General features: G+C 37.9%; 1 protein-coding gene across 6 annotated transcripts in view; it reads right to left on the bottom strand.

Moving 5' to 3' along the window:
• The window catches only part of LOC135216728 (uncharacterized), a 481792-nt gene that overhangs the window by 171443 nt on the left and 287508 nt on the right, over nucleotides 1-22841 (bottom strand). For all 6 annotated transcript variants that reach the window (XM_064252201.1, XM_064252232.1, XM_064252208.1 and 3 more), the window contains exon 14: nucleotides 14962-15143. In XM_064252201.1, coding sequence (XP_064108271.1) covers nucleotides 14962-15143 — 182 coding nt within the window. The remainder of the gene's footprint in view (nucleotides 1-14961; nucleotides 15144-22841) is intronic.

Raw genomic sequence — 22841 nt, 5'->3', positions numbered from 1 at the left:
TGCGGACAACTATGACCAAGCGCCGTGTGCCGATTACGGACAACCTGGACAAGGCGGACAGCCTGGACAGGACAAAACGTCGTGCGCAGGCAACTCCGTCCGGGCGCCAGGTGCCAGAAGTGGACAGGATGGACAGGCAGAAGTGTCGTACTGGAACGACACCAGCCAGGCGCCAAGTTCCACATGTGGACGGCTCGGACCGACGACACTGTCCAAGACGGACAGATACGTCCAAGCGCTTGGAACAAACCAGACTTTCGGCGCCAGATAAATGCCAAGCGCCAAGATTTTCTTCAAGAAAACCATAGAGAGAAATCAACCAGGAAGCGTCTCTTTATGATTTGGACCAGGAACGGGTTTCTCTGGACAGAGACGAAAGATGTCGCATAGGCAGCCATCGTCCTGGTCACGATATATCTGTTTCTGGTGGAAACTTGTCGCAAGCACAGCTGTCTCCTGATAAGAAAGCAAGATGTCGCACAGGCGGCCGTCATACTTGTCAGGAGGGCTTAGATGATGATCGGGTTTTTTCTCAGGATCAGCATTTGCCGGACAGGGACGCAAGATGTCGCACAGGCGGCTGTCGCCCTTGTTGGGAGGGAGCTGATCCTGCGAAGAGCCCTTCACCTTGCGAGAAGAGACGTTCTCCCTCGGCTGATAATGATTCTCCGGTGGAACTTGAATTGGAAGATGTCTCTGACACCGAAGATCAAAAAGGTGCTGGACTATCGGACTACAAAGCGTTGGCGGCTCTTTTGCTCCAAGAATTTGGAGATTCTTTGAGTCCTGCCGCCTCTCCGTCTCCTCGGTCGCTGTTCACTAGCACGAAGACTTCAAAGTCGTCCTCCTTCTTGAAGATGCGGCCAACAATTTCCATGAAGAAGGCTTTGCAGTCTTTTGGAAACTGGCTCAATCCAGGAAGGAGGGGGAAAGACTTGTCTTTACCATGCCTCCCTCCAGGATTTCTGGGAGGAGGGGTATCTGGAATGAGACAGGCGAAGCAATGGGACTCGCCCTCCCAGCTTCTGCTCAGGCAGATTTTTCAATGCTGGTGGACGCGTCGAGGAGACAGTCTCTCTCTTCAGCCAAGACAACTTGGGGAATGTCTGAAATGGACCATCTCCTCAAGGGATTGTTCCATGTTTTGGAAGTTTTCAACTTTCTGGACTGGTCCCTTGGGGTGATGGCCAAGAGGACACAAGACAATGAACGCCTGAGCCCCGATGTCCTTAATAGTATTTTGGCTTGTATGGACAAGGCAGTGCAAGATGGATCGGGGGAAGTGGCCTCCCTTTTCGGGGCGGGAATACTTAAGAAGAGAACTGTATTCAGTTCTTTTCTTACAAAAGCTGTCTCTCCGGTACAGAGGTCGTCCCTACTGTACGCCCCTCTGTCTAACCAGCTTTTCCCTTCTCAGTTAGTGAGAGGCATTTCTCACTCACTTACTGAGAAGGCGACACAAGATCTGCTGGTACAGTCAACCAAAAAGCCGAGGACAGCTGTTCCCGCGACGAAGAAGGAGACACGGAACCCAAAGCCACCCTTTCGAGGGCGTTCGTCTTCTCGGCCTTCCTTTAGGAAGAGAGGAGCAGAAAGGAGAGGTAGGTCTTCTGCCTTTAGACCTACCAAGAAAAACAAGTGAACTTCAAGTCCTCCAAACACCAGTAGGCGTCAGACTTCTGAACTTTGCAGAAGAATGGGTGTTGAGAGGGGCGGACAACTGGTCCCTCTCAATAGTGAGGAGAGGATATCTCATCCCCTTCAGAGACAGGCCTCCCTTGAAGTCTTCTCCAGGGGAACTGTCGGCGAAGTACATGGACCCTGTCAAGAGGAAGACCCTTCTTCAACTAGTGGAACAAATGTTGGACAAGGAGGCCATAGAATTAGTACAGGACCCGCACTCTCAGGGCTTTTACAATCGACTGTTCCTCGTACCAAAAGCCTCGGGAGGGTGGAGACCTGTCCTGGATGTGAGCGCACTGAACCGATTCGTAGAGAAACAGAAGTTCTCTATGGAAACTTCCAACTCGGTTCTTGCTGCTCTGCATCCAGGAGATTGGATGGCCTCCTTGGATCTACAGGACGCGTATTTTCAAGTCCCCCTGCATCCTTCATCGAGGAAATACCTACGGTTCATGATGCAGGGAAGGGTCTTTCAATTCAGGGCTATGTGCTTCGGCCTGTCTACAGCTCCCCAAGTGTTCACGAGCTTGATGAGGAACGTAGCACGATGCCTTCATCTGGAGGGGGTGAACATATCCCTCTATTTGGACGACTGGCTAATAAGGGCCAAATCGAAACAACAATGTTTGGAGGACTTGGAAACGACTTTGAATCTCGTTCGCTCACTCTGACTGCTCGTGAACCTCGAGAAGTCTTAGATGATCCCCAGCCAGGACATTGTCTATCTGGGGATTCAGATGGATTCTCGGGGTTTTCGAGCATTTCCATCGCAAGACAGAATTGCTCGAGGCTTGGAAAAAGTCTCAACCTTCTTAGGGAAAGAACGAAGCTCAGCGAGGGAATGGTTAAGTCTTCTGGGCACCCTTTCGTCGCTGGAGCAGTTTGTTTCCCTAGGGAGGCTCAATCTGAGACCTCGGATCAGTTTCCTATTCTACAAGAGATAAAGTCACACCTGAGGTGGTGGTTAACCCCTCTTCAAAAGAACGAAGGTATATCCCTTTCGATTCGGAACCCTCTCCTAGTGTTGTTTTCCGACGCCTCGGAAACGGGATGGGGAGCAACACTAGGAAAGAAGGAAGTGTCAGGAACCTGGACAGGAGAACAGATGTCCTGGCATACAAATGTAAAGGAACTTATGGCAGTTCATCTAGCCTTGAAGAACTTCGAGTCGGAGGTCAGAGGCGTGGTAGTCCAGGTAAATTCGGACAATACCACGGCTCTGGCTTACATCCGAAAACAGGGGGGGACTCACTCGCTCACACTATACAAGATAGCGAGAGACCTCTTGATATGGGCAGAGGAACGAGGCATTGTACTGTTGACGAGGTTTATACAAGGAACCAATAATGTAAGAGCAGACAGACTCAGCAGGAAGAACCAGGTCCTTCCAACAGAGTGGACCCTCCACTCCGAAGTCTGCTGAAAGCTCTGGTCCCTCTGGGGGAAGTCTCAGATAGACCTGTTCGCCACGTTCCTCTCCAGAAGGATGGAAAACTTTTGCTCCATAGTGGAAGATCCCAGAGCAATAGCAATAGATGCCCTTCTCATGGACTGATCGGGCATAGATGCCTACGCTTTTCCCCCATTCAAGATTCTGGGGGAAGTGTTAAGGAAGTTCCGTTCCTCGGAGGCGACGAAACTGACACTCATCGCCCCATTTTGGCCCGCTCGAGACTGGTTCACAGAAGTACTGGAATGGACGGTGGACTTCCCCAGATTTCTTCCCATGAGGACAGATCTGCTCAAACAACCCCACTTCGAGAGGTATCACGGAAACATCCATGCTCTCTCCCTGACTGCCTTTCGACTATTGAAAGACTTGTCAGAGCGAGAGGCTTTTCTTGAAAAGCTGCGAGCGCAATCGCCAGAGCCCACAGATCCTCTACTCTGCAGGTTTATCAATCGAAGTGGGAAGTTTTCCGTAGATGGTGTAGGTCGAAGAAGCTGTCCTCTTCCAATACCTCTGTGACTGAGATTGCTGATTTCCTTCTCTTCCTCAGAGAGGAATCACGCTTAGCTGTTTCAAGCATAGTTGGAATCTTGATGTGGTCCTCCAGTTTCTCTCTTCGGATACGTTCGAACCGCCGAATAAAGCATCTTTTAGAGACCTCTCGAGGAAGTGCATTTTTCTCTTGGCCCTCGCGACTGCCAAGAGGGTCAGTGAGATACATGCATTGGACTCTCGGGTAGGGTATAAAGGAGATTCTGCTGTTGTCTCTTTCCAACCTCTGTTTCTGGCGAAGAATGAGAACCCTTCTAAACCTTGGCCCAGAAGTTTTGAGGTCAAGGGACTCTCTCCTCTTGTAGGTGGAGAAGCAGAAAGGTCTCTCTGTCCAGTCAGAGCACTGAAGTTTTATCTGAAGAGAAAGAGTCAACTTCAGGGTTGCAGTCAGAGCCTATGGTGTGCGGTAAGGAACCCGAAGAGGCAAAAGTCGAAGAACACATTAGCGTTCTTCGTGAGAAATGTGATAACAGAGGCCCACATGAAATGCCAGGAGAAAGCATTTAAGCTGCTTAGGGTTAGAGCACACGAAGTACGTGCAATTGCAACTTCCCTAGCCTTTAATAGGAATATGTCAATGAAAGACATCTTAGCAGCAACATATTGGAGATGCAACTCGGTATTTGCTTCCCACTACTTAAAAGACGTCAGAGTGACTTATGAAAAGTGCTTTTCTCTTGAACCTTATGTATCAGCGGATACCGTGCTGGGACAGGGAGCTGGTACTGATCCTTGAATAATATTGTTTATAACTAAAAAATTGTTTGGTTTTGAGTTTTTTACGGTCGTTTGAAAGGATGTTGGGGGGATAACTCCTTTCAATCGTAGTACTAACCCCGGTGTTAGGATCAGGTGATTGGGATCGGTGTTATGCTCCTTGATGATGCCATTTGGCAAGGTGTTTTGTCATGTAAGTGGATAGGGCCCCATTGACAAAGATCCATAGGTTCTGTCGAGTAAGTTGATAAGACCCCATCGACAGACCATCAAGAACTCTTAGCATGAGGTCACTACCTCGCTGAGGCTCTTGAGGCGATGTAAGCTCCTAGGCAGTAGCCATGAAGTCTTTCGCCGACACAGGTAGGAACCAAGGTTTATTATATTATTGTTACCTACAACGTATGTTGTTTTCCTGTCTATTCAGTAATTAGCTGTCTCTTACCCTCTGCCAAAGGTACCAATCAGCTAAGTATATATCTGCCAGGGAAGTTGAATGTATAAAAATGATATTGTCATGATACAATAAAGTTTTATACATACTTACCTGGCAGCTATATACAATTAAATGGCCCACCCAGCCTCCCCTCAGGAGACAGGTGGAAGAGAAAATCTGATAGAAAATGGGAATGGTTCCTATTCCTGGCACCCAGCGGCAGGGCGGTAGATCACCTGACCTACCTGTGTAAGTGTTTACATAATAAAAATATGGAATGTTAGTCCATATATATAAAAGACTAAAACTAAAGAGGTCAACCAGATTGCTTGCAGGAATGTGATCAGACTAGAGACGCTAAAGATGACGTATACAATAAAAGTAGGCTAAGATAACATGCCGTCACCTGTAGTCATTCAATTGTTTATAAATATTAGTCCAAGCTCCCTGCTTGAGACAACTACCCCGACCTATGATTAAAACGGCCTACGTGATCTGTAGCGTGTCTCATTTTGATTGTGTGTTCGTATGAAACTATGTCATTTGTATGTATGTTCATATGTTCGAACTACTGTCTGTTCCTTCATAACTTGTAACAGAGATGGTAGAGAGGCAGAACAGAGTTAGCTATCGTCATTAGAAGACCTGTATCTCTTTACCTAAGCTTTATCATGTAGAGAGAACAGAAGTAGCCATCACTCATTGGCAGAAGCGATCAAGCTATCGTTATTAGAAGACTTGTACAATCATATCTGATCTTCAGCATGTAAAACTTCAGAAGAATATATCTATTTTTATACTTCGTGTTTTCTACAAGAACCTCCTCACCGAACCATGAGTTTAACACATCGTCGTAATAACCAACAAGATAATACCGACTTCGTAAGTGATCTACAAAACCCCAGACACTCCATTGAAGAGGAAGTGCAATACCAAACCAACCGACTTAGCTTAAGATTATCGCAAGTCTAACATTACCTCATAGGGCGCCTTATCATACAAGGCACAAGCCCTAATATTGGTGGCAGTGGACCAGAAGAACTCTACAACGTCCTACGAAGAAAAACAGAATAATAATCATGAAGTCAACGACGACGAAAGCAGCAGATTCTTCAAGCAACCTAGTATCATCGTTAGTGAGCGACTTCAGAAAACAACAAGATTCGTCAAGCAACTTAGTATCATCGTTTAGTGAATAACTTCAAGAAACAAAACCGACGTGTCCTTTTCCTACGCAACGGAAGCTTCGTCTACTCATTAGAATCATTCAAGAAACATCGTTAGTGAGCGTTTACCGGCACTCCAAGAAACAAACCGAACGCTGTCTGCAGCATCGGATCTTTCAAGGGCTCGAATCATCGAAACAACGCGCACGGGGAAACTGAAGCCAAACCAGGTCATCGCTAAATAGAGAAGGAGGACCAAGGCCGTGTGTCGTTATCGGAACACCGTGACTTCCCACAAAAGCAAGCTAAGTACAATTTTTTATTCATTCGAGTAACTTTGAGTGTTTCCTTTGCAGGTCGAATTTCGTTATTCCTGTGGCTGAAGTTACGAGACATTCTTAATCTTACTTTTTTACAGAAATTATCTACATCATTGAGATTTCGCTACTGCGAGTTTTTTTATCTTTGAGTGTCTGTTTCCAGAAGTTCTACTGAAATATCATAATCATATACTATGTTAATTTTATAATTTTGGGTGATTATTAATCCCTTACGTAACAAATCATATTAAACAGTGAATATGCGTTTACGCAGTGGACGTCTGTATTTATACAGATGCATGGATAGGGTCGTTAAGCACCGTAGTGATTAGAAAACACACAAAAAACAAGTGGAACACCCGTACAAATCTATATAAATTAGAGGTAACACTATTTCGGGTCATGACAATAAATGCTCCTTTGCAAAGTCCCGCTCGCAGTTTTAGCCTTGAGTTTTTTTAGTTATATAAAATATCGAACCTCAATGACTCAACTTAACTTTAAAAATATGGCTGGATTGCAAGGAATAACATGTCTGTAAAAAACTTTCATCAGGCTAAATGCGCTGACCAGGATCCCTCACTATTTCAAATTTTAGCAAAGAATGAAGTACAAACAGTTAATATTGAATGCAGTAGTGATAACTTGTCTTATTAGTAATCGCTCAGTTCCTAATAGTTCGTCATTCATTGTTTTATACGTAACCAGCAACATAATGCTAAAAACACACAATACGTTGCCGATGGTAATAAAGAGAAGGATCCTATTATTACAAAAAGAAATAGAAACAGTAGCCGTTCAGAATCAAACAAGCAAACTCGGTGACTGTGTCACCTAGTCAAGCGGTCAAGGTCAGTTAAATCTGCCGAGTTTTCAAAGCAAAGCAAATTCCACACAATAAGCGACTCTAGCAGAGTGGGGAAAAGCGATGTTGGTTCATACATACCGATATCTTTTTGAATTAAAAAGGATTTTTTCCTATGAAACACACGACCGTATAAAGTAATCAGAGCAGGTTTTCGTTTTTTTTAATACGTAAGTTATTATAAGTAGTGGTGGATAAAGCCCGACTACGCGCCGTAAAAATTAGAATATCTTGTTTATTCCTTTAGTACACATAATATCCTGTATTTACGGACTCACCGTCTGTTGTTCGAACTTCCCTAATGAGAAGTCCGGATAAGCGAGCGTTTACAGATACCTCTATAGTTATAAAAAACATTGATCTGTATCTAGTGTAATTGTAAGATTCATCTAGGGGTATACAAAATATTATCTTACATCCTGCAAAATAAGGTGTGTTTATCAAATGAAAATCCTATAAACCTTCAAACATATTAAAATCCGTTTGAACAAAAATGAGACAGTTAATCAAATAATAACTTATATAAAAGAACAAATCATTTGTCTCATAAATCGTAACATTGTTCAAATGACCCAACAGAATTCTCCCACAACCGCAGTCGCAGTTTGCACGCAAAATCTCGAGAAACATGCACCCTCGAATGTCTTAGTGCGTGTAAAAAGACTTTGCTGGGGAATGAAATTTTAATCCTTCCCGACACTCTGAAATATAACGATTTCCGCGAACAAAGCCCTAAAAGTATACATATCGTGGATACGGAAGTTATAAATATCGCATTTTTTATTGTTGCTAATTTTTAATCACACCCAACCAGTCGTGGATGAATCTCTCTGATAATCTATCTAAAGTAATATCCGTAAAGTCATTCAAGCAGAGGTGATTCAGCAGAATTTTTTTTTATCTTCTACCTGAATACCAGGAAGTTTCTCCACTAGCGAGTGATCTCTGGGAGAAAAACGGATGTCATTGAAAACAAAATACGGTCTAAGGACAAACATAAAGCTATATACGTACCTTCGCATAGACTCTCAATGAAATTTCAAAATAGAGATAAATGACGAAGTTGAAAAATGTTAGTAATAGGAGTCATTAGGAAATCAAATAAGCCCATATAATTTTTCCCTCAAACGTCATGCCATAAAAGATCGGACTTGGCGTATCTGCGTAGATTCTGTCGCTTAAACAAGGAAACAACTTCCGATAGTTTCCAGTGCGATGTACCGACGACATCTTATCTCTGTTAGGTTAGAAAAATTTTTTTAAATTTTTTTCACCAACTTGGACTTACCTTAAATGCTTTTACCAGATACCATTACCTAAGTGATTGTACCTCATACACCGTTTTCAGAACACTCAGGGACATTATCAATTTTTACGTATGCTCCGGCTTACGTTGCACCCCAATTACAATATAGTGTTTGGAGATTTTTAGGGGATACCCGCTACATGCCTATATGGATGCATCTTGTAATCTTTTTTTAATACCTTAAGAGTACATTCACAATAAACTAGAGCTAGTGCCTACAGAGACAAAGACAAATAATCTCAGAGTAAAATATCTAAATGTGAGTTTTAAAAAACCGAACATGTTTATCTAGGTTTTATGTGTCTAGTCAAGGTCTTAAAGTAGTCCATGGTAAGGTGCCGGCTATTCATAACTTTCCGGTACTTATTAACGTAAAAGGGGGATACAGCACTTTTGCGCTGTAGTGGGTATTACAATCGTATGCAAATATGTAACTCTTCAATCATGACAGCTCCTTTAACAGATCTTACGAAGAAGAGCGTAGATTTATTATGGTCTGAAAAGCATCAACAGTCGTTCGATATCTTAAAAGCGGAATAATGCAGCTCACCTAACTTAAAAATCCCTGATTTAAATAAGGAAATTTTTTTTTTTTATTGCAACAGACGCCTCAGACCAAGGGGTAAGAGGGATACTACTTCAGCAATATGATAAACAGTTCTTTCCTATAGCTTTTTACTTCACGTAAACTAAAGCCCTCTGAAAGTAAATATGCCAGTAATAGGCAAGGAAGGGCTAGGTATCTTTAACTCACTAGTACATTTCAAGTTCATAATCTACGGCTATCCTGTTAAAGTCCTCACTGAGCATAAGTCACTTACCGAGTTTTTCAAAGGCTTTAATCACAGTCCAAAAGGAACTCGGTGACAAATGATCATTCAGGTCTTTGGAGCCAAGATAAGATATCTACCTGGGAAAGCAATTATCATAGCTGACGCATTATCCCGCAATCCCGCACCATACAGCAAAGAACCATTAATTGGACTAAAAGATATAGAAACATCCGTGCCTATTGTTAAAACCGTATCTAAACAAGAAAATTCCTTAACCCAAGAGATCGCGGGCATTGAATATCTGGGTTGGAGCGCAGAACTGTTACAAACTGAACAAAGCAAGAGTCAACAGACATAACCAAAACAATAAACACTTCGAACGGAAACAGAGTCAGCAGCAATAAACACCAAACAATAAACACTTCGAACAGAAACAGGGTCAGCGGCTAAGCAAAAACAATAAACACTTCGAGCAGAAACCCTAAAGCAAAAGTATATTTGAAGTATGTGTATCAGAATAATGTAATCAAATGTAATATTATATGTAGGTCAGTGACGAGGAAAACCCGAAGAACACAGCAGAGGACTAACGACCAGGTAGTAGTAATAATCTCTTTCATACCAATCGTCATAAACTGGTTGCATGCCGTCATCCAGGTTCCCTCCTATGTCACAGAAAGCCAAATCACTGTTTTACTGGCCTACAATGCTTACAGATATAAAAAGCACATAACTGATTGTAACACGTGTCATGAAAACAAGGGACACACTAAGACACCTGTCAGTTAAGGGCCTATCCTGTGCAAAATCAATCCTTGAAAGAAAATACGTAGAATTATTAACAGAATTATGAGTCTGACAGAGGGAATGAACACTTCTTAGTGTTAATAGTTCCTTGACACGTTATATAGAATTAATAGCACTAAAAACAAACACCGCAATTGAGTGCATTAGGAATATTTATGAGTGCTAAATCAGTAAATATGGAATTCAACACATAATAATCTGTGACTCGGGTGGTGTAAATCAATAATAATCTCCTTAACACGTTGTGTGAATTCCTTTCCATTAAGAAAACCAATAATATATTTTATCACCCAGAGTCAATCGGTTTGGTAGAATAACGGATAATTAAATAGGAAGTGTCAATGTCTTACGAGTTACAACTCGTGATATTGGATCCGAACTGGATTATAGCGGTTCTCGCGGTTTTAAATACCTTTATCATTTATATCTTGTATCTATAGAATTGATGCCGCAAGTAGCCTTTTACGGTACGCCGCTAGAACACTTTCCACATATTCAAGCCAACCATTTAATTTATCAAATATATATAAAAAAAAAAAAAAATATATAAATAAATAAATATAAAAAAAAAATAAAATAAAATATGGGGATAACAAGTGGAGTCCAATATAATACACTCCGTAAGAAGTCGGAAGGGTTACAAATTATAATAAAAAGGAATCACGATAAAATCAATAAGCAAAACGTAACCATAGATTAATTAAATATCCAAATATATATGCGTATATATTTAGTAATGACAAATAAGCTAAAAGTTCAAACACATATCCAAAACTTACTGACATATTGTCTGTCCCGGTGATTTATATTCGTAGTCAATGAAAAAAAAAAAATAATAATAGTAATAATAAATAAATAAATAAATAAAATAAAATAAAAGAGATTTTAAAGTCAGGAAGTCTAGAAGTGAAAATGTTATCTATGAAATAATCCTATATGAATCTTATACAGGGCTAATAATATATATAGAATTTGTATGGAAACCTTTTTCATATAGTTTGAATAAGGAATATTTAATTTAACATAATTACAATTATGCAGATTTCCAACATGAAACTAATATATTGTTCAATTTTGGTACTGTTTTTTTTCAGACATTCTTTTCGTGTGGGTCGAGTATTAAAAGATAATAAATTTATCCTAAAGTCGTATTTATTACAGCAAGTAACGTAACTCTTAGCTGGCTGAGAGCAATCTCCTGCCAAGTGACGACGTCATCATTGCCGTATCAGCATTTGTTCCTTTTAACCTCAATAATCTGCTTACACAGGCTTCATCTGTGTGTCGTCTCTGCTTGCAAAGCAGATTGACTGGAGAAAGGAATGCTTAGCCCGAACTTCTCATGGGCAAGGCAGACGTTAGGTACAAGTGTCTATCGGTATGCGCAATGCAACTTGCAATCATTTTAAAATTAACAAACAAAATAAGGAAATAGAATTTCTATAACATCAAAATGAATTAATTTTTTTTTTCTGAACCTCATAGACATTTAGAAGTATCAAGTCATGGGAAAATGTCGCATTTTCTTGAAAAACCCAAAGTTTATATAGAAATTAGTTACATAGTGGGTTTTTTTTCGTTGCATCTCCTGCCTATAAATAAAGTTTTAACAATTAACCTCAGAGGATGCGCGCGAGAAATTTGAATATGAAACTTTTGTTAGGGCACATAGGATCAGATTTTATCACAACTTAATTTCAGTTAGCATAGAGAAATACAGAATCATGATTAATCTTCTCTTTGACTTATGTTGCCTGGCAATCTTACAAATAGCTCCGTTTTCCACTTCTTTGTCTAGTAATTTACTACCAGTAATATCGAATTTTCTTTGGGATTTGTATTGATATCTGTTTATTTATTATAATTATGGATATTTTTACAGTCATCATAGACCTGGATAGGTTCACTCATTGTTAATGCCATGGATAAAAAAGTTTGTACAGCAGACTCTTTTGAATTCCAAAATATCAGCGAATTCATGTGGGTTAAGTCTGGTCTAAATAGCTCTCTTCCCTCCCCTGTATTTGGATGTCGTCTGAATTTACTTTGCCCTTGTGACAAGTATAATTTCACTTGCAGGCTGATTAATGGAACCTGGTTACAGTATCCTGCAGTACGAGAGTTTCACATCGCAACTTCAAAAAATCGTTCGTCGCAGCGGACGACTACAGTCAAGTAACAACCGCCTACAATGTGAAAGGAATTTCATGGACTTCTTCGACCGACACCGTATCTCGTCGTTAATCTCGTTTTAATGCGGAATGCTTCGGCGGCTGTCGGAATCGACTACGAAAGGGACATACTTCCGACAATTACGACCCGAAGGATATTCTACTCTACTTTGCTGGCGAAGGACTCGTGCTGGGGATGTTTTTTTTATTCATCGCGAACGTAATCGTGTAGCTTAGGATGCAGAGAATAAGTATGAGCGCAAAAATAGAACGTTGGACCCGCCCAGGCAATTTTTCCCCTTGTTTTAACCCTGTGAAATAGGCCGTTTCATTGGGCTATAGGTGGTTGTCTGGAACTGTGTAATGGACGAAAAGTTGTTCGAACGCTAGTTAAAAGTGAAGTAGTATAACCTCGGTCATGTATCCTATATATATAAAGTATCATGTATCCTATATATAAATGATCATAAATAACAGAATCGAAATAAATTTTTTGCGTGTACGCAATAGGAATCTATTTAAAGTGCACATATATTAATCATAATTATATGAATCCATATACATATGTATAAACAAATCAGGTAGCCTATAATCAATATGTTACCTTTTATCTTACCAATATCTGCAGTTATTTATGAGTTAGTATATGAATTAATGAATCAGATATATAACATTTAGCATAAAAATCAACGAATCAATCAGCATAAACATTAATAATTTTATCAATTCATATATGAAATTTTTTATCAGTTAAAATATGATTTTTATCATGTTAATCTTCATTCTATGCAATTATCAGAGTACATTAGTATTTTCTGTAGCATATGTATCTTAAGAGATGAAGTGAAAAACTGTATCAGTATATATCACGTGATCACTATTATTTACCAATATCATTGTTTTATATTTTATTACTTGAATCAATTCATGTACACAATGAATTTTTATTTACTTATATATATATATTCACATAGTGTCTGTATCACACTCCTATAAGTCAAATGCAAGTCAAGTTTGAGTAATATTCAGTAGTTGGTTTTGGTAGCTGACCGAGCTGATGTAAGTGTTTACATAATAAAAAATATGGAATGTTAGTCCATATATATAAAAGACTAAAACTAAAGAGGTCAACCAGATTGCTTGCAGGAATGTGATCAGACTAGAGACGCTAAAGATGACGTATACAATAAAAGTAGGCTAAGATAACATGCCGTCACCTGTAGTCATTCAATTGTTTATAAATATTAGTCCAAGCTCCCTGCTTGAGACAACTACCCCGACCTATGATTAAAACGGCCTACGTGATCTGTAGCGTGTCTCATTTTGATTGTGTGTTCGTATGAAACTATGTCATTTGTATGTATGTTCATATGTTCGAACTACTGTCTGTTCCTTCATAACTTGTAACAGAGATGGTAGAGAGGCAGAACAGAGTTAGCTATCGTCATTAGAAGACCTGTATCTCTTTACCTAAGCTTTATCATGTAGAGAGAACAGAAGTAGCCATCACTCATTGGCAGAAGCGATCAAGCTATCGTTATTAGAAGACTTGTACAATCATATCTGATCTTCAGCATGTAAAACTTCAGAAGAATATATCTATTTTTATACTTCGTGTTTTCTACAAGAACCTCCTCACCGAACCATGAGTTTAACACATCGTCGTAATAACCAACAAGATAATACCGACTTCGTAAGTGATCTACAAAACCCCAGACACTCCATTGAAGATGGAAGTGCAATACCAACCGACTTAGCTTAAGATTATCGCAAGTCTAACATTACCTCATAGGGCGCCTTATCATACAAGGCACAAGCCCTAATACCTGTAGCGTGTGCCGCGAAATTCGAATTTCTGTCGGGAACGACGGAGTCTATAGCTAAGTATATATCTGCCAGGTAAGTATGTATAAAACTTTATTGTATCATGACAATATCATTTTACTTCCAGCATACAATAATAATAATAATAATAATAATAATAATAATAATAATAATAATCATAATAATAATCATAATAATAATTATAATAATAATAATCTTATTCAATGGTCGTCCTCTACTCATTCAACAATATTTCATTATAATTTATGGTTTTTTCATAATTTGTCTTGCTTTTGTGTACCCCTTTCTAAATACTCAAATCCTTCGGCGTTTGTTGCTCCTAAATTCATTTACAAATTCCTGGTCTTTCAATTTCCTATTCCCGTTCATATAATTTTAGTTTACTTCTCTTTTTCTATGGCACATTCACAATCTTGGTATTTGTGTACATAAATACTTTGCATCCGTGTACAAACGCACATGTATGTACCTATATTTTTACTGAGTTAGATGTATCAATACAGAAACTTCTATAATCTAATCACACCCCTTATCTCTTACATGCACCTTATACTGCTGATTCTGTCATAATGTCTATGCTAGACGGCAGGAATTTATGATGTTTTGTTATTTTATTGACACAGAACGAGAACATTGCGTTATAAGAACTCATTTCAACAATAACTTCAATCCGGACAGATTTTAAAGCACAGTACAAAATAATAATAATAATAATAATAATAATAATAATAATAATAATAATAATAATAATAATAATAATAATTAACATATGTTTAAACAATGTATAACTTCTAGTAAATTTCCAAGCACAATAAGCCAGAAACGGGAATGATTTAATAGCTTAATATCGATATGGTACAGTACAATTACCTGTGATCCTGAACTATGCCGAATAATTGAATCCAAAATGGATTCAACCTGGGCAGCTGGTTCGAGCTTGTGAATGTCAACGTAAGTAAGATCCTTGGTAATTCTGTACGGAGGTGGCAACAAAGGATGCGTCAAAGTGTATCCGAAACTATTCACCATAAAAACATACGCATCTTTAATACCTGGATGATAGAAAAAAAAGAATTAATCATCAGAGTTACTTGATAAAAGTTATTAAGATCGATGCTTGTTTTAACAATTCATTTTTAAAAAAATAATCTTGGACGAGAAATTTCATTGTTTTATGAACAATGCTGCCTTACTAAATTTTTCATTGTTTCAAAGTGACCATATACATACAACAATTTGGAAAAACTGCAAATTGAAGATAATTTGCAATTTCCCGAGATATACAGTAATTTATAAAATGTACCTTCAGTGAAGCTAGGGTTAAAGCCTGGGTCACGCATTGGCAATTTCAGACTACAGCTGTTGCAATGGCTGGGTTTGGCGATCAACTGCCTATAGCCGCGACCTTGGCAACACCCTCCCCCCCAAAAAAAAAGAAAAAAAAGAAGAAAAAATGTCATCTGACAACGACTCCATGACGACTTCTGCAATGAACCACTACGAAAGTGCTGTGCAAGTTGAGATGAGATTACGTAGATACATACATAGTCGTAAGCGCAAATCACGCCCACACTAACTCGTTTTTACAGGACGATTTTTGAAGATTTAATTGCGACTTATGTAAAGGTATTATACAGAGTCGTGAACACAGATGCCACCAATTGTATACAGTCTAATAACTAAATTAGTATTTTCCATTTGTCTCCCACAGATTCAGTGTTTCAGACAACCATAAATCTTTGACATAATCACATCGAGTCCTTGGTAATGGCTGCTCGTGTGTTGCACAACTTAATTTTGATAAAAAAAAAATCCTAAAGCCAGGAGACACATGAGGTCGTACCTGGTAACTGGAGGTCTGAACAAATTTTACCAAGCCTTAAGGCGCTTTTACCCTGGTGCGCCTTGCACCTAGTTCTCCGTGCGGCTACGCATGCCTCTCTGCATGCAATACGCATGTTCATGTATGCCATAGTCGCATGCCTCTGTGCGCATGCCTGTTTCTGTCACACCGAGAGTGAAGCAGTTGTCAACATGTCTGCTCTCGACACGTGTATATTAATTGATGGCTGGTGTGCGACTGGCGATGGTTGCGTTGCACAAATCTCGCCATCTGGGATGGGGAGAGACTTGCGCCTACGTGCGTGTGCACATTGGCCTGTGCGCACAGATTTGAGGCATGCCTCCGCTTGCCTTTCCATGAAATAGGCGCATGCCTCTTGTGTGCACAAAAAGTTGTACCGGTGTCAATGCGCCTTTACTCACCCAAAATGACAGACATCAACCCTTAAGGCTCAACGTGATCACTTTCGTAATTATGTAAACTCACCAGCAGGCTCCGTTCATTGGCAGGAATAAATGATATGAGAAAACAATAGAAAATGATTTTACATACTTATAAAAATCATGTTGAAAAACTATGTAAATATCTGAATAAAATTTAAAATTCTAAATATTTATATTACTACCATATATATTTTCTTTTAAGTTTTATTCAGTGTCCTATATCTGAAGTTCTCAAATTATATCAAGAATACTGAAATTCTTTAATGCAATATAAATTTTACTCAGTATAGAAAAATCCGTTTTATTTCTTATACTTCAGATCATGCTAATAAATTGAAGTTGATTGCAATGAACTCACTAAATCATGTTGAAAACTAAATCTCCTGAATAAAAGATAAAAATGTAAAAATATCAATATTACCAAATTTATTTTCGTCTAAGTTGTATTCAGTGTCCTATTTAGCTATATCTGAATGTATCAAATTATATCAAGAATACAGAAAATCTTTAATCCAAAATATATTTATATCGAAATTGAAAACAGGGGCAGATGTGGGCAATTAATTAAACCCTTGAACTTTATAGGCTGCCAACGCACTTAACAGAGTCTGAATCACCGTGCAAACCCACTGTACATGCATAACCAAATGCCGTTAGTTGAGAGGTCATTATGAAATTGTTGCAGGTTGTGCCATGATATGACCACTTTTGACAGTAGTTGCGGAACGACAGCAATCATGCTGGCCAGCCTTGCATTATCGCTATCAGTGGCGCAAAATCGTCAAACTCGGCGACTTGGTTACGATTTATGCTGATTTATGGCGACTTGGTTGTAATGAGATCGTAATGGAGTTGTAATGAGCAAAACTTCGGTCGTACGACTTGTGCGGTCTGAAATTGCCAATGTGTGACCCTGGCTTAAGTGAGTGAGGGGGTTCAGATACCACCAACTTCCTCAACGGTTAGCATTCACTTTTCTTTCAGCAAAGGTAGAATGTAGAATTGGTTAGAGGTGCTATCAAAACAAAAGCCCTCAGATTTGTGTATAAAGGGAAAAGGCAAATTATCAACTGTTGAATTTTTCTTATGAGACACAAACCATCGACTTAAGTGGAAGTATTTTTAAAGACATTCCTGGTCATGCTCTTTCCAGAGGAAAGATAGCTCTAGTGACCACCTGTACAACCAGAAATAAACTGTTTCCCTTCTTTGATTCTAGATTTTTATTTTCTTAAAAAAGCTGAATTTTAATGCAGAATATTCTTTAAATGATTCAAGTTTATTTTTAATAAGATTAAAAATACATGAATACAGTTTCCAAATTGCAAAGATTTCAACTCGGAATGAAAAGCTTATACGAAACATGAATTAGGAATATAAGATTCTTTGAGTGAGTTCTCCAGCTACTGTTTGAGTAAACTGCAATTCAGGAAGAAAGTCCAACTTGTATACGCTGCCAAATCCTTTGTGCTTTCAAATTAAAACAGTTTTACTTTATCTTCACACAACATGAGCACAGTTCAGAATATCTGAGAGAGCTGATCTAAACTGTCAAAATACAAATCGAGATATCGTTATTCATTTTATTGTATTGTTCCCTTAGTAGCCATCTCTGTTGCAATCGAGAATAGGCAAATTTTCTCATTTTCTCTTACATCCAAGAAAGTTGAATTATTATATATTAATTTCAAAGACTCTTTCAGTTTGTAGAAACTATTGTTTACAAAAGTGTAATGATTTTTTATTTTTACTTAATGTTTAAAAGTGTTCATTTTGATTTTCTTAGAGGTTTTACCTAATCTTATTCATCATCATCATCCAGGTGCCATATCCTCCCCAAGGACGTCAGCAATCATGGCTCGCCATTCAAGATATTTTCAGACTGCCCAAAAAGTTGACAAAGATGAAGTAAAGGTTACTTGTGGTAATACACTTTGTACACCAGAGTCGAGAGCCAAGAGCAACACCATATTTGAGCTAATGAGCAACTAGAAAGAAGTGGAGTAACTGGCATTCCATCAGTGGGGGAGCCTGTGGGGCAAAGATATTTTTGGGAGGCCAAAGCAAATTACACAAAACTAATGTGCCAATTCTGTAATTAGTGAAATATACCATTCTAGAATGTACATCCATGTGAATGAAGGAAATTAGAGAATCAGGAATTATTAAAGCTGCATTTGAAACTATAGAGCTAAATTTTCAATTATTTTCAACTCTTACTATAGGTAAATATTTCAGATACTATAACGTAAATTTCCTCACAATCTTATATTGAACACTAGCATCATTCCTGTTATCAAGTTTTAATTTTCAACTGCTGTTTAATATCCTTGTCATGTAAATATATCAAAATAGAACATAATATCATTTTATGAATCTGGACCTCTATGTGGGCTACAAAGAGACTTTTGCTTATGAAAGGCCTGAGAGAGGTCTAGAACATAAATAAACTCTATGGCTGGGGGCCATTCACGATTTAAGGGGGAAAATGTGAGAGGAACTCTAAGGATCAAATTTAAAGGGAATGTATTTACAGATGAATTACTCACTGTCTTAGCATTCAAAGTCTGAAACTGGCTAGAAAACTGCTTTTATTGAATATATGGGATAAACATAACTTACTGTTGTTTTTCCTGTTGTTCAAAGGAATATATTGACTTGTCTTTAGAAGTTGTTTTATAATTATATTCGAACGCAATTATTGAAGTTTTATTAGTTAATATTTTTCTAACGTAAGAAAACTCTTAATTTTACGTTTCAATCTCTTGCTTACTATCAATATTCTCTACCACTCCATTACTGATGTTAATAATATATGGAAATATATGATTTTTGTTTTCATGTTTTACCTCATTATGGAGTATAAAGTTTTTCTCTCAAGGAGTGAATAATTCATGTCCTACACAATATGCTTCCAGAATTAGGTCAAATGGACAAATCGAGGAGGCCACATATACAGGGATGGGCAGTGTTTAAATACAATTGTATTTAAATACGTATTTAAATACATTTGTATTCAAATACTGTATATATAAATACATTTTTATGCAAGTATTTAGATACGCATTTAAATACTTTTTGTCATGCATTTAGTATTTATAAATACTTAGATAACTTTTTAAATAAAGCCAAGTTAGCTGGTAGCCCGAAATTCGGCAAAATTACCCTCGCCCCCTAAAAGAATAAAAAATATCTATAAAAAGTCTTACAGCAAGGAAATAGTACCCTTGTATATCTCCAAATAAAGTATCTTATCAAAGCTTGTCTTATTTTACTTTTTAGTGTGGAATAAGTTTATGAACTTCCAATGAATTCAGATCTAAATAAAAAAAAATAAATCATTGAATGAACATACCTCAAAACCAAAATTTTTCAAAGCCTTTCAGAAAGTTTTATACATGATATTTTCAAAATACTTTCCTGAAAATTTGCACAGAACATGGAGACATTATTAACAAAATAAAGGAGAATTCTCTTTCTTATGGCATATTTTTTATATATATAATCTTAGGTTTCTCAATACTAGTAAGTAGCAATTTCTAGATACTCTACAGCTGTCCAGTCTCTTCAGCAACGAGCTTAACAAGTTGAAAGTCTGAGATATAAACGATACTACTCATACGTTCTGTCGCTGCTAGTCGACCTGACAGTGATTGTTGCGTCACTTCTTACAGGCATTGTTTATTGAACTGAGGAGCAGGATTCATCACTGAACGATTTCCCGTGTACATTGGTACCCGTGATTGTTTTGATTTAGTTTCAAATGGATAAAAAAATGGCAAAAATCTCGAGTGATGCTGAAGAAGATAAAGGACCATAATCAAATGCTGATGATATGGATAATGGAACATTACCTTCTACGTCGCAAACATTATGTGATTGAGAAGCTAATCCCTTGTTTGATAGGGAATTCTTCAAAATTATCAAGAGAGAAGGAACAAAGATTAAATGCATATGCACTTTATATACATGCTGCATCAACATCTGCTACAACCAACCTGTACACACATTTGAAGGTAAGCTAAGTTTTGTGTTACATGATTTTGTTATAAAAAAGTGATAGATTACTCAATTCATATGCATTAATTTTATACTGCACTGTTCTCTTTGCATACAATTACAAACGTGTTTTACACTATTAGGGCAGGCAAAATTACAAACGTATTTTACTGTATTATGGCAGGCAAAACTACAAACGTGTTTTACTGTACTCGAGCAGGCAAAATTAATCCAGACTTTCAAAATAATTTATTTATATGAATATTATCAAATAATATTCATTGCAATCGCTGTTTTGATATATGATTCAGTATGTATACTTTTGAAACCAACCAAGCTATAAATGAGAATAGAAAAAAATTGAACAACTGGTGCTGATAAGTGCCAGTAAGAATGGAGGTAGTACTAGAGTTTCTGTTTAGTCGTTGATGTTAATAACTGAATTAAAATTGAATTAATAAATCACATTACCCTTATTCTTGTACTTTATTGTTTATCCCTCCAAGTATACCTGGACCCAGTGGAAGATATTCCCCAGATATTTTTTTATATAATCAATGATAATAAATTACCCAAGACATTTGTGAAATGATAATAATAAGGCGATTTCCCGTGTTCAATCAAGGTTTGGTATCCAGTGGGCTTTGGTATACAGTAAAAGATATAATTCTATAAAGACTAATAAAATTCCCATAAAAGGCTTTCCAAAGTATTTTAATTGTATTTAGGTACTATTAAAAGTAATGTATTTAAGTATTTAAGTACATTACATTTACCTGTAATGTATCTAGTATTTAAATACAATTTTCACCAAGTAATGTATTTAGGATTTAGATATATTTCAGAGTATTTGTGCCCATCTCTGGTTATATATTTGCAAAGCGGCTGTAAAAGAACACATTATTGATTATGACAATCTAATACCACACACATACTTAACAAAATCATACTGCATATTATAGACTTTCCCGCCTTTCACATATCAGGCAAGGATCATTAGGCCTAGCCAAATGTTGTAACCTTTTATGTTCGATGGAACTGTGTTATTGAATGCACTCGTGATGCTGACAAACTGCCTGACGTATTGTTCTGATACTTGTATATAAGTTGCCCTACATTAAAGATGTCTGCTACGGGCTGCTCCAGGAGCAAGAGCCATTGCCAGGACAAGTCTGGCTTGATCTTAAACAACAACAAATATGTCTTCCCCTTCTAGATGCATTTTTATCACACCTCATCTATGGAACTAAGCAACGTACAAAGTTGAGACATGGTGGTAGTATAAACCAATTCATCAGGAATGAAACAGGAGAGGCTGTGATGCCGTCGGGAGCATGTAAGCATTTTGTAGGAGGAAAAAACTGAGGGGCTCCAAAGCAAGTGCAGAACCAGGAACGAGGCGGTGAGGGGACAAAGACAACAGCCTATCCTATGAGTGAGTGCCCAGAATTAGAAAAAGACAGATCAACAACTTTTGTCAAAAAGGAATTAGTTCCCAGTTTCAAATATAGTTACTGTTCCTCTCTTTGGAACAGAATTTGGCAGCATAAATTAGTAGATTTTGTTAATAGCAGTAGCTGGGCTAAGCCCCGAGTTGCATTGTGTGAATAGCCTAACCACACTTAGCACATCACGTGGAGAGTAAAAGATTGTAGCATTAAGCTAATATATGCTAGGCCAGGCTAATGTGCATCGTTCAGGATTACTATGATGGTACAAGATACTGTCCCATTCCCAACCCTACGGGAAGCTGTAGACCAGATGGAAGCTTTTAAAGAGCGGCTTGATTTTACAGAGAGCTACTTCATCATCAATGGTATTAGTGACTGCAAGAAATACCATTATAGGGGAGAGTGGTGATGGTTCGGACACTTTTTTTTTATTTCTATCTAGAGGCAAGAGTTTAAAGAGCAGAGATGTCGTTGGCATGTCAATGTGTAGCCTCATAATCATACATTTACGAGTGATTATGGTGTTGTATACTTTTCTGTACTTAAAGCTATATATCTTCAAACAAAAATTTCCAAAATGCCCGAATCATTCCTACCCATGGTGATGATTTGGACAAGAGCATGGGATGATTCGGACAATAATTATAATTGAAATATACCTTCAAGTCATGATAAATGAAACATAAATACCATACGATAATGTTTAACTGAAATCATGAAAACCAACTTAAAAAAGATTATTCTCTTCCTTAGTATTTGGCAGACAGAAAATGTAATTCAAATCACGATGTATGCTGAAAATTAATGTTAAGGTTGGTTTAAAGAATATTGTATTCTTCAAAATAAAAACTAAATTAAATAGCCTCACCAGTAAATGATTGACTAACCAAAATATACTTGAATGTATTATCCCAATGAGGAAACACCAAACGCAAAATGTAACTCAAATACATGACATTTGTTGTGCCCAAATATTAATTAAAGTTGGCCTAGCGAACTTTGAAATGCCCTGTT

Source organism: Macrobrachium nipponense, chromosome 19, assembly GCF_015104395.2.
Source record: "Macrobrachium nipponense isolate FS-2020 chromosome 19, ASM1510439v2, whole genome shotgun sequence".
Lineage (NCBI taxonomy): Eukaryota > Metazoa > Arthropoda > Malacostraca > Decapoda > Palaemonidae > Macrobrachium > Macrobrachium nipponense.
The sequence above is the reverse complement of the archived record's forward strand: the minus strand, read 5'-3'. Positions and strand labels throughout refer to the sequence as shown.